At 41.9% G+C, this 13,937-nt stretch overlaps 1 protein-coding gene across 1 annotated transcript in view; it reads right to left on the minus strand.

Moving 5' to 3' along the window:
• GNA14 (G protein subunit alpha 14) overlaps window positions 1-13,937 on the minus strand; it is a 193,576-nt gene that overhangs the window by 81,218 nt on the left and 98,421 nt on the right. Inside the window, exon 2 of the mRNA XM_065879042.1 lies at window positions 13,424-13,608. Within this exon, the coding sequence (XP_065735114.1) occupies window positions 13,424-13,608 (185 nt within the window). The remainder of the gene's footprint in view (window positions 1-13,423; window positions 13,609-13,937) is intronic.

Consider the following 13,937-nt stretch of genomic DNA (forward strand, 5'->3'; position numbering starts at 1 on the left):
GAGGGCAGAGAAGAGCATGTGCAAAGTCCTGGACTTAAAGGAGCATCACGACGATGGGGGCCAAGAGAGAGGAGGTGACTGTGTCTGGAGCTGAAGGAGTGAACAGAAGAGCGGCCAAGACACTGATGCCAAAGCCAGCATACTTGTTAAAAAAAAATAAAGAAGAGAAAAATCCTGTCTGGTCTATATTATTGGATGGGTATGTTTTGTTTTTAATGCCAAAACTATGATGTAACAACTTGAGATTTCTGATACTGTCCACCTGGAATTCAAAATGCAGATCTTTCTTTTTTTTTTTTTTTGGTACCACTTTTGTCTGAGAGCCTTTGAGGAGCTCAGAGTGAGCTGGGAGAGACAGCCCTGTAACGGCCTCCACCGCAGGAGAGAGAAGCACTCAGAAAGGCGCATGGCACGCGCCCTGGGAGGGTTGCGGAGAGTCACTGTGAGGACACGGGGGCCATCGGGAGACCTTCACTCAGGGGACCCTACTCCAAGGGAAAGCCAGGCCACATTAGATTCTTAAAGCCCTAGGATTGCAGACTGGTTGTCCATTTTAATTCCTCTTGGGCCCAGCTTTTCATCTAGAGAACACTTTTGGCTTGTACCATTCACTTTATCCATAAAACAAATACACATCAAGTGCCTACTACTGCTATGGGTTGAGTTTTCATCTCTAAGTTTCCTAGGTGGCAATGACCGTTAGGCATTATCAGCCATTCACGTTAACCACTAGTGGCAGAAATACCACCCTTCTGGAAGCAGGGATGCAGAACCATCATAAGCAGATTTTCACACCCAAATCGACGGAGGACTTGACTTTGCAGTGGAGGGAGGCGTGGTTTATCACCTTTACTGACAGTGAGAAGGGTCGTCACTGGCCAAATAGAAAAAAATAAAACTGAACCACTCTAACTACAACGGTGATGACTTGTCCCTGGTAGATAAGAAAGTGGAGAGCATGGTTTCCCTTGAAACAAAGCCCAGTGCCTGCATTAGACTCAGATGTGCACAGCCAGAGCCACCAACTGCCTGGGCCAGCCTGGACATTGCTCTTGGAGGGAGGGAGTGAAGAAATCACCAGAAATCGCATCATTTTACCAACTACAAATTGGCACTTGCCATCTACCTCTACAAGGATTAAATCGTGAGCTGCTACAGCTGCTGACTTTCAACACCCCTGAAAGGAGTTCAGGGCAGGGATAAGGAATGAGGCACTCTGTGCTCTGGGAGAAACTGGCAGAACGGGTCTTCAGATAGTTAAATATTTTCAGCAGATTTTATGAGCCCAATTCTTGCATCTCCTCATATCTAGAAAAGCACTATAATCCTTCATGATGACGTCTGCTCCTTGGGACTAGCAGCATCCTTCTGTAAACAATGTGTGCTTGGGGCTTCCCTGGTGGCGCAGTGGTTGAGAGTCCGCCTGCCGATGCAGGGGACATGGGTTCGTGCCCTGGTCGGGGAAGATCCCATATGCCACGGAGCGGCTGGGCCCGTGAGCCATGGCCGCTGAGCCTGTGCATCCGGAGCCTGTGCTCCGCAATGGGAGAGGCCACAACAGTGAGAGGCCCGCGTACCGCAAAAAAAAAAAGTGTGCTTGATTGCATGTATACCCCCCTTCACCAAAATCACATATATACTGACCTTCCCCCCTGCCTGTTTGGAGCAGCTTCTCAGAGCTATCTGAAATGCTGTCTTCTGGGCTATAGTCCTCAATTTGCCCCCAAATACAATTTAACTCACAGCTCTCATGTTGTGCTTTTTTTTTTTTTTTTTTCAGTTGACAATTTAAGGAAGATTCTTCTCCAATCCTTTAACCTTGTCAGTTAAAAAAATTTTAAGGAAATCAAGCAACTTGAAAGACACTGCATGAATTCTGCCTCATTTTTCTGTCCTTCTGACCCAAAATTTCTGTGAGGGATGTTCTTGTCCACAGATGCTTGTTCTCGGGGTGAAATGTGAGAGTAGATGCAGGAGATGCAGGAAGGAGGACCACTCATTCATTCATTCATTCATTTGATTCATTCTTTTGAAACCTAAAAATTGGTATTATCCTCAGGAAGGGGGCAAGGACATATCTGCAAACCGTATATATTCTGGAACATGGATTACTCACTGTGAGTCTGATATATGTGTCTTTCTGTTTCTTATTCTGGTACTTTCTACTGTGTCTGAAAAGAACTCCTGGATTATATGAAGTAAAATAGCCTATGTTGACATACTATATGTAACACTGTACTGGGTGTAGTGTCTTATTAATGAAGAAGTTGATAAGACAAAGTGACAAAATATAAAATTTTGCTGAAAAAAGAAACCTGTTTAGGACACAGAAAAATATAATTTTTTGCTTCTGAAGGTCGGTTACTCACATGTTTAAATTTTGTAATATCACAGGGAGCCAACAAAGCCCTCACTTAAGGAAGGAAACACAAAGACTGAGAGCGCTGGTGATCGGCCCAAGGCTGTTGAAGATATAAATGACAGGCAGGACAGGATTTCAATTTTAGGTCAGCCATTGTCTCGTTCTACTACACCAAGAACTAACTTGAACTTGGAAAGAAAGACTTTCTCGTAATTACTAACATTGTTAGGGCTCTACATATGGACTGATGCAAATCATGATGATATACATGCATGATAATAATGATAAATGATGATTAAACCCCAAAGTGAAGCCCCCACACAGTTCAGCAGGAAAGACATTCCATGTCAACACAAAGCAAAGATACAACAGGAGGGGGAAGAGTTTGTGGTCTTGGGGAGAATTGGTGGCCACTGGTCGATCATGATGGCCTCCCACAAATGCCATCATTCAACCACTGGAGCTCTCAGTGTAAATGAAAGGGAGAGAATTTTGAGGCACCTAATACAAAGTTATTCCTAGCATCCTCAACCTTTTTGCAACTAGCTCCACCTTAACTATTTAAATGATTAAAATACTAGATTAGTTGTGACTTTAAAAAAAAGAGAATCTAGAAAAATTAGTAAACTTTCTATTCTTTATATACTCACACACAAAAGCAAACAATTTTCTAACCAGATTTCATAAATGGCCAACTTCAATGTGCCCATATCTTTACTTCTAATTACAGATTAAAAACATCCCAAAATATTTAAAATTTAATTTAGGGAAGATACAAAGCAACAGTAACAATGTTTTTATGTTATGAAAGCTATTTTATGTTACTTTAGACCATATTTAATTAAACCTGACAGAGTTTTAAGTGTCAGAAATCAAGGTGAATAGAAGGCCAGAAATAAACCCACACACCTATGGTCAATTAATCTACAACAAAGGAGGCAAGAACATGCAATGGAGAAAAGACAGTCTCTTCAATAAGTGGTGCTGGGAAAACTGGACAGCTACACGTAAAAAAAAAATGATATTAGAACACTCTCCAACACCAACACAAAAATAAACTCAAAATGGATTAAAGACCTAAATGTAAGGCCAGACACTATAAAACTCTTAGAGGAAAACATAAGCAGAACACTCTTTGACATAAATCGCAGCAGTATATTTTGGATCCACCTCCTAGAGTAATGGAAATAAAAACAAAAATAAACAAATGGGACCTAATTAAAATTAAGAGCTTTTGCACAGCAAAGGACACCATAAACAAACCGAAAAGCTAACGCACAGAATGGAAGAAAATATTTGCAAACTATGTGACCAACAAGGGATTTATCTCCAAAATATACAAACAGCTCATGCAGCTCAACAGCAAAAAACAAACAAAAACAATCAAAACTGGACAGAAGACCTTAATAGACATTTCTCCAAAGAAGACATACAGACGGCCAACAAACACATGAAAAGATGCTCAACATCATTAATTATTAGAGAAATGAAAATCAAAACTACAATGAGGTATCACCTCACACGGGTCAGAATGGCCATCATCAAAAAGTCTACAACGGCTTCCCTGGTGGCGTAGTGGTTGAGAGTCCGCCTGCCGATGCAGGGGACACGGGTTCGTGCCCCAGTCCGGGAAGATCCCACGTGCCGCGGAGCGGCTGGGCCCGTGAGCCATGGCCGCTGAGCCTGTGCGTCCGGAGCCTGTGCTCCGCAACGGGAGAGGCCACAACAGTGAGAGGCCCGCGTACCACAAAAAAAAAAAAAAAAAAGAAAGTCTACAAACAATAAATGCTGGAGAGGGTGTGGAGAAAAGGGAACACTCCTATGCTGTTGGTGGGAATGTAAATTGGTGCAGCCACTGTGGAGAGCAGTATGGAGGTTCCTTAAAAAACTAAAAACAGAACTACCATATGACCCAGCAATCCCACTCCTAGGCATATACCCTGAGAAAGCCATAATTTGAAAAGATATATGCACCCCAATGTTCACCAATGTTCACTGCAGTATAACAACCAGGACACGGAAGCAACCTAAATGCCCATCAACAGAGGAATGGATAAAGATGTGGTACATATATACAATGGAATATTACTTAGCCCTAAAAAAGAACAAAATAATGCCATTTGCAGCAACATGGATGGACCTAGAGATTGTCATACTGAGTAAAGTCAGTCAGACAGAGAAAGACAAATAACATGATATTGCTTATATGTGGAATCTAAAAAAGGGTACAAATGAACTTTTTTACAAAACAGAAACAGACTCATAGACTTAGAAAACAAACTTACGGTAACCAAAGATGAAAGGTGTGGGGGAGGGATAAATTAGGAGGTTGGGATGAACACAGACACACTACTATATATAAAGTAAATAATCAACAAGGACCTACTGTATAGCACAGGGAACTCTACTCAATACTCTATAATAACCTATATGGGAAAAGAAAATAGGTATATGTATCTATTTCATATAGATATATGAAAAAGAACAGATATATGTATATGCATGACTGAATAACTTTACTGTATACCTGAAACCAACACAACATCATAAATCCTCCAAATATAAAATAAAAATTAAAAAGAAAAAGAAATCACGGTGAAGTACACAAGATGCAATGTCTCAAAGCTCCCTGGAAACATCTGAGCTTCCAAAAAGAAGGGTCAATGAAAATTTTAAAAGCAAACTGTTCTGGTTTCCAATGTATATGGTTTTAACTCTGAGGGTGGGTTGACTGGTGAATACGCCCACTCACTCGCACCTACACACCCACACGTGCACGCAGACACACATACACAAACCTTTTAACTATTTGTTTCTGTTGGATTAGTTACTGTGTCCCATTTGAGCTCCCACCTGAATAAAAAAGAAGTTCTTAATAGGGGATGTTTTCTAGAATGCTTTGCCTAGGATAACACTGCAGAGTTTATTAACCAGTTAATAAGAAAATCTACCTCGCAATTCAATGAAACCAGGTGAACCGATGATTCTCTTGGCGGGACTCCAAAACAAACCTGGGGATTAATTTACCTCTTGGCACATGTTTATGCCATTCATTCATCAGTGAAGAAACTGGGTGATAAGAAAAGGCAGGGCTGAGAAGAGAGCAGCATTAACACACCTGTTACCTCTCTACCGTCAGAAATGAGAGTGCGGCCCTGCCATGAAGAGAAAGCAAATTGTGAAGGACTTTGGATCTAACAAGAATTTTCATGGATAAACAACAAGGTCCTACTGCATAGCACAGGGAACTGTGTTCAGTATCCTGTGATAAACCATAATGGAAAAGAATATGAAAAAGTATATATATATCGGGGGGGGGCCAAAAAGTTCGTTCGGTTTTAAGTAGACATTTTTCATTTTCACGAAGAACTTTATTGAACAACGTATTCACTAACCGAATGAACTTTTGGGCCCACCTAATATATATATATAATTAAGTCACTTTGCTGTACAGCAGAAATTAAACACAACGTTGCAAATCAACTGTATTTCAGTAAGACTTTTTTAAAAAAGAATTTTGCTAGCATCACCGACCATGATTCTAGCTTTTGTTAAAGAGTTTTGAACTGTGAGGGTATTTCACATGTTCCCCTTTGTATTTTAAGATAGCAACAAAGTTGCATGCAATTTAAGACTCAAGGAAAATACTTCACATGTTAGATGGATGGATAGGTGTTCGAACGGCCTGATGGTCACACTAGCTCCTGGGTTATAACTTTGTGAGATTTTCCCTTTTGCAAAGCATTTCTTTGCATGTGGTACGTTCGTACTTAGTCTTGAGGTAAGGGAAGAAATTAACATTTCAACGGTCAAATCAATTCATCACTGGCCCCATACCTTCCTCATCTCCCAATGCGTAGTGGGTGGGCAGATTTACTTGTGACGGTGATTAAGGAGAAAACCAGTTCTTTCTTATTTTTATCCTATTCTTTCCCATTTTCCAAACTCCTACATTTCAAGCTGTGATTGAGCAACTTTCACACTGAAGTCAACATTGATTAATCAGAGAACTATTGGCATAAATGGAAAAACTCCAGCCTAGGATTTTGACGGAGAATTTGTTGTTGTTATGACACTGGCTAGGACTCCAAGTTCTTAGTAAGGAGAAAAATGTACCACACGATTTTTAATATCCAATAGGACATGGGAACAAAGAGCTGGAGTTTAACATGTGCCAGAGAACCAGTGACCCTGGGCTAAAGCCAAAGTCTGAGCATTGGCCTCCCTGTTCCCAGAGGCTCACGCAGAATATGACTTTTCAAATTGGAGGAAGTAGGAGTGAAAAGTATATTTAAACAGATGTTTTTAAAATTAGAAAATAAGGGGGTCTTAACATATGTCAAACCCTGAGAAGCGCTTCTGTAAAGAGCCACGTAAATTGACCATTTTCACTTAACTGTGCCTGATTTCCTCACATGCATCCTTAACAGATCCTTCTAGAACTTCAGCCTCTTACTTTCTGAAAATGAAAAGTTAAGCTGGAAGAGTTAAATATACACAGATATGAGACATGATCAAAGCTCTTTTTGGTGTTAGAAAATGTCTTCTCCTGGGGCTTCCCTGGTGGCGCAGTGGTTGAGAGTCCGCCTGCCGATGCAGGGGACGTGGGTTCGTGCCCTGGTCCAGGAAGATCCCACATGCCGCAGGAGCGGCTGGGCCCGTGAGCCATGGCCGCTGAGCCTGCGCGTCCGGAGCCCGTGCTCCGCAACAGGAAAGGCCACACAGTGAGAGGCCCGCGTACCGCAAAAAAAAAAAAAAAAAAAAAGTCTTCTCCTGCATCCTAACCTGCAAATACCTGACTTTATTGCTTAAATGTGAAGTTGGATATTTGATGTTTTTTATACCTAGTGAATTACCATCTCAATAAATAAAAATATCTATTAATGATGAGTGAAAATATGTAACTACTTAATTTCCTAATATAATGTCTCTATTTACAAAATGAAATTGTAAGGTATTTTTATTACAAACAATATCTATACCTTGGGCATGTTATCAATATAACCTGCGTCCCTGATTCTTTACTGATCAAAAAGAAACGATAACTTCAGTGTCGCAACAGCGGGAAAAGGAGACTGAGAAGGCCCAGTAATGTGAACTCCAGCGAAGGAAATGCAGCTCCTTCTTCCCCCCCTGACCCCCACCCCATCCCTGGAAGCTCTCACCATGATGCTGTGCTAGGCTCCTGCGAGACTCAAAGGAAAAAACACAGAATCTGCCCTGAATTCAAAAATGTCACCTGGAGATGCTGTCACCGCTACCATCACCTCATCTCACTAAGGCCTCCCCGCTCCCGGTACTGCTGAACTAAACAAACATCCTCAGTGCTGGCCCCTCAATTTACCTTTGGATAAAGATTGATTAGGTCATCCCATGGAAGAGATTATCAGAAGTCTCCCTCTCCTCTATGGAAAGGCTCATCAGAAAGTAGAATCCCAACTGAACGCCTCCAGATAATCTTAAGATACACATATCAGTGGCTCTCAAACTTGGCTGTCTAATCAGAATCACCGGGGAAGCTTCTAAAAGTCAATCCAAAAGCTCGGGCTGCGCGCCAAGAATACTTAGGCCCGACTCTCCAGGGCTGGTACCCTGGGCGGCAGCAGAAAAGCCTCCCAAGAGCTCCCAATGTACAGCCGGGACTGAGGACCATTGTTTTGCATGTTCCTGATATATCCAGCAGTCAGGAGAGGGGGGATCCCGCTCCAAGGGGCTGAAACTCAAGACACTACAGGGAACTGATGACAAAGACATCCGTGTACCTAAATGAAGGACCTGAAAAACTTGAAACAAAATCAGCGGAGACCTTGTGAGTCAATTAAACCTCCCAAATTCAGCCGTTCAAGAGCTGTAGGTGGCTACAGGGCCCAAGCCCACTGCCTCAAATGTGACTTGGAATTCAGGAAAAGCTTCTCGCAGAAGAGAAAGATGCTTTTTGAAGGACATTTCAGACCTCACACTTCTAGAAACACCGAATTCCAAGTTAAGTACTTGAGGGGAATGGCAGGCAAAATACTCCTCTTACTGTTCAATTATTAACTCTCCTTTTTTAAGGTGTTGTTTTTGTTTTCAGGATGAGCCCTTGCAATTAAATGTGTGTACATTACATGCAAATATGATGTGACCCCAGTGTGGGGAAGAGCTCCTATAAGAAGGAGGGCAAGTAAGAAGCTGGGGTCAGCTACCAAAAGAACCTGTAGACCTTGTACTTTTTTTCTAGAGATCACTGAATACAGACCAAACATTTTGAAAAGTTAGGCAGGGCTGTCCTTTGCCCTTGGGAAATTCTGTATGTAAATCATCCAAGCCAATTCTGCAGAACCTTTAAGGGGATAAGATTTCCTTTACCACACTACAGACCTAGAGTGAGAATTTCTCAAGTTGGAGACACTACAAACGGTAAAATATATGAAGATTTCCGTGAAATCATCACCAGGAAACACAAGATATAAGCTTAATTCAAATTTAGTAGTCCTGACACTGAGCAAACGCCTCTGTAGTATTTATCCAAGAAGTCATAAATTCTAATATGTGCTCATGACATTCTTGAGAGACATAAAAATTAAGGCTTATCAACAGAGTGAATACATATGAATAATTTCTTTTAAGAAAAGTAGGCAATGTATGAGAAAATAATCTTCAAGGCTAAATCTTAATTGAAAAAACATGTTGGTTAAAACATGGTGAAAAACCTGGGGCTTCCCTGGTGGCGCAGTGGTTGAGAATCTGCCTGCTAATGCAGGGGACACGGGTTCGAGCCCTGGTCTGGGAGGATCCCACATGCCGCGGAGCACCTGGGCCCGTGAGCCACAACTACTGAGCCTGCGCGTCTGGAGCCTGTGCTCCGCAACAAGAGAGGCCGCCATAGTGAGAGGCCCGCGCACCGCAATGAAGAGTGGCCCCCGCTTGCCGCAACTAGAGAAAGCCCTACGCACAGAAATGAAGATCCAACACAGCAAAAATAAATTAATTAATTAATAAACTCCTACCCCCAACATCTAAAAAAAAGAAAGTTATAAATCCACCTCATCTCTTTAAAAAAAAAAAAGGTTAAAAACCGAATGCTACTAAATTTCTGATAAATTTCCTTTCAAAAATAGCCTGTCAAGAAATAGGCAAAGATTTTCAACAACCTGGCTGACCAATAACCTTGTTAACATTTAAAATAAACCCCCCTAAAATCACTCTTAATTCCCTTCTACAGACTTTTAAGAAAGCGTCTAGCTCTGAAAAAAATCAAATAATGGAATAAGAAGTGAGGGAAGGACTGAAAAGAAAAGCTAATTAGGTTTGTTCATCCCCGACTTAACTAGTCAATTGTTTTGAATGAAGCAATACTTTGTAAAGAAGACATGGGCTTCCCTGGTGGTGCAGTGGTTAAGAATCCACCTGCCAACGCAGGGAACACGGGTTTGAGCCCTGGTCCAGGAAGATCCCACATGCTGTGTAGAAACTAAGCCCATGCACCACAACTACTGAGCCTGCACTCTAGAGCCCACGAGCCACAACTACTGAGCCCATGTGCCACAACTACTTAAGCCCGCACGCCTAGAGCCCATGCTCCACAACAAGAGAAGCCACCGCAATGAGAAGCCCACGCACCGCAATGAAGAGTAGCCCCCACTCTGCAACCAGAGAAAGGCGGTGCACAGCAATGAAGATGCAATGCAGCCAAAAATAAATAAATAAATTTTTTTAAAAAAGAAGACATAGATCATGCTTCTTAAGTAATTACTTAAACTCCTAGAGCACTAATCATTTTATCATTTTATGACCTAAGAAGGGTACTTTGTTATAGTTTCACATTTGGAATCAGGACTAGCCCACAGAGAAAATTATTCAGAAAATAATAAAGAAGAAATCGATCAAAATGACTGACCTAAACAATCAACAGAAGAAACAATGAGTTCACTTCTGGCTTTTGAAATTGCCCCCGTAATAACCTTCTATTTTCCAGTGCCATTTAACTTGTAAAGCACTTCCTTTTGCTCACGTTGGCTTATGAAGTAGACAGAGCACGTGCTGTCTGCATTTAACAGACAAGGAAATGCGAGACCGGAGAGGTTACATGGCTTCCGCTAGGACTGAGTCAGCAAACTCCAGACCATGCACTAAATCCGCTCTTGGCCTTTGTTTGTTTGGCCCGTGAGTTAAGAATAATCACCTTTTGCAAACAGAGTTTATAAGCAAGCATCACTCATTCATTTACGCATTACCTATGCCTGGTTTTGTACAACAGCAGAGCTGAATAATTGCCACAGAGACTGTATAGCCCTCAAAGCCGAAAATATTTCCTCTCTGGCCCTTTACAGAAAAAGTTTGCTGACTCCTGCCTGAGACCCACAGGTGAGCGATGAGCAGAGCCCAGATTTGGGGGAACCAATCCAGTGATCTTCCTACTCAACCTTTTGCCTCTCCTTAAGCCGTGTCACTATGTGGTTCATCCCTGGCATATGTTTGAGGGATAAGAGGAAGCTTATGAAGCATGAATGCAGGTACTTGAAGTAGAAAGAAGGAATTGAGAATGGAGCCAGAGACAGCAAATGAGGAGGAGACAGAGGTACTACTGACTCATTTCCCAGTTTCACAGGTGTGTGAAAGGAGAGGAATTCTGCTCTTGGATGGACCATATCCAGAGTCACCCATACCTGATTTAGAGTATGTAAATGGTGAGATTGGGGACCGTTTGAGTTGATATTTAGATCAGGTTTGAGGCTTGGAGTTGATGCTGTTTTTAGGGTTAAATCTTTGGGGGATATTAGAATGGGGTGAATGTATTTTGCTTATAGGCTGGACATTCTTTGGGGGATTGGGGCAGAGGGCAGACTGTACTGGGTTGAATAGTGTTGCTTTGAAATTCATGAAAACTCCAAATCTCAGAAAGTAACTTTATTGGGAAATAGGGTCTTTGTAGATTTAATCAAGCTATGATGAGGTCATACTGGATTAGGATGGGCTCTAACCCAATGACTGCTGTCCTCATGGGAAGAGGGAGGTTTGGACACAGAGAGGAGAACACCATGTGAGCACAGAGATACAGAGGGGAGAGCTCTGTGGGAAGACAGAGTCAGGGACTGGATGGAAACATCTACAAGCCAAAGGACACCAAGGATTGCCAGCAACCATCAGAAACTAGGAGGGCAGCATGGAACAGAGCCTCCCTCAGAGCCTCCAGGTGGAACCAAGCCCCTTGATTTCAGACGTCCAGGCTTCAGAAGTGAAGGAAGAAGTCTCTGTTTTAAGCCACCAGTTTGAAGTGCTTTGTTACGGCAGCTGGGGGAAACTAAGGCAGATTAGTGGGCAAGGGGACATGGCCTTGTGAGAAAGAATTCAGATCAAGATAAGTGGTGCAATGTCAAACCCCATAAAACCCTTTTGTTTGAAATATAAACTCAGAGTTCCTCTAGAAGACCTTGAGGGAAAACCAAACAAAAACCCAGGGACCTTGATTACTAAATCTGATCAGGTTTTTACAAACACATGTTGCCAAGATAAGCAGAACTGACTTATACTTGAGCCTTTTCTTCCCAATGGGCCTGTTTACAAATCTATCCCTAAATCCCAGTTAGTCACCCCACTATGACTGGGGAAACAAATGCCTTTTACAAAGGAGGAAAGTAGATTAACTAAAATTACCGCAAGGACGTTCCTGACATACCTCTTCTCTGAAATAATCCTAAATTTCCACAGATGACCTAATTTTTAAAATACTTTGTAAAGGGTGATTTCTTTTTTTTAACTGCATGCATTCAAAAAGATATAATGTATATACTCAAAACCAATGTGTAAAGGAATCAGAGTCACTTGTAGAATCACCCAGTGGCTCAGAATGCACCTCTCATATTACTTGGCATCAGATATACTAAAGACTAATTCCCACCACTAACACCCTCCCCCCACCACCTGTCACACACGCACACACACAGTTTTCAGCGTTAACACTGTTGAAGGTTGAAGCTGTGGGCAAGCTATATTCCTTCATTTCCTCAAGACTGCAAGGGAATGGTGGTAAAGACACAAGGTTGCAGTCACACTGTAAAGGTACGTCTAAAATTTGGCGCACGTTGAGTTTTCCTATGTAATCCAGTCACTGAGTAATAAAAAAAAATTAGATCGATTGCTCTGAAACTCTTTGTATAATGTACATGAACACAGATGCCACAAGTTCATGATAAAGTTGTCCCTGAGGCCCATACTTAAACCACTATTCTGGCCTTTGAACAGCTAAATTCTTTTCAGTTGATGCACAAGAGAATCAGACAGAATTTTTCTCTTTATCATCATGTCATGTTGTAACTTGGTATCAATTATTTTAAAGAAACTCTATCAGTTAGATCCTTAATGAACTTATACATAGTATTTTCCTATGGATCTACATTCCGATACACCATAGAAAATATTATTTGTCTCCTCCTCCCACCCTCCTGCCTCATTATTTTCCTAGAGTCTTAAACAGATATGTATTTTAAATAACCCACGGTGACAGGAAAGCAAATGGCAACTTCATACCATTACTTTATGAGAGTCCTCTGCTAGCTGAGACACAAGCATTACCCTTCATAAATCATCACTTAGCTCCTAAGAAGGGCTAGCTCCCAAAACAAACAAACAAAGCCCACTGACTTCTTTGAGTAGTCTGCAGGGCATCTTCCTAAGACTGGGAATTCTTAAAAAGTTGGCCATTGTAAACCCAAGATCTCCACTGCTCCAATGAAGAAATTAACCAGGTATCTTAGCTGAAAGAGGAGATGTATATGTATGTCTTCCTTTTCTCAGCATCTGAAAAAAGTCACCAGAATGACTACTCACATTTCTGAACCGCTGCGTACTGGACAGCACCACGCTACCACTATGCTAGAGCTTCTGCAGAAATAAGACTGCAGTGCTGTTCCTAAATTCATCACACTCCTCTGGAGTATCTCTACCCCAGAATCTGAGTTCAAGAGCTTCTTTAGGCCTCTGATGGAAGCACACAGTAAATCTTTTAGTTCAGATACATATGCTAACCAGAGGAGGATAGCATGCATTCACAAACGGGTCCAACACTCTTAAGCATGTTACCTTATTCTGTTCACACACGTACTGTATCCTCAGGGTATCCATGGCTCTGATCATGGCTTGCATGGCGGTGAATATGTTTTGATAAACTAGCTTCGTGAACCCCTTTCTGTCTTCGTCGCTGTAACCAGACCCATGGATGATTCTCATTTGCTTGATAAAGGTGCTTTTGCCACTTTCTCCAGTTCCTAATAAGACAAAACAAGTGAAAAACGCAGTCAGCAGTCTTTAAAAGGAACAGAGTGAGAAAGAAAGTACCTCCTGGCAGCGCTGGCCAATATGAGGATTAGTAAATTGATGGGGGTGGATCTGGAAAGGGCCTGCCGAGTGCTTATGCAAGTTGAGGCTGCAGGTAGTGCCATCCTAAACCCCTGGGCAGAGGGGTCCCCACCCTGGACCCTGTGCTTTTGAAGTCCACAAATATCACAGACACACACACACACAATTTATTAAGGACACATGAGTGCCCATGTCACTTGGAGTAATCCTAAACATCAGCTCTTGTGACTAACGCTGT

Source organism: Phocoena phocoena, chromosome 6 (genome assembly GCF_963924675.1).
Source record: "Phocoena phocoena chromosome 6, mPhoPho1.1, whole genome shotgun sequence".
NCBI classification, from domain to species: domain Eukaryota; kingdom Metazoa; phylum Chordata; class Mammalia; order Artiodactyla; family Phocoenidae; genus Phocoena; species Phocoena phocoena.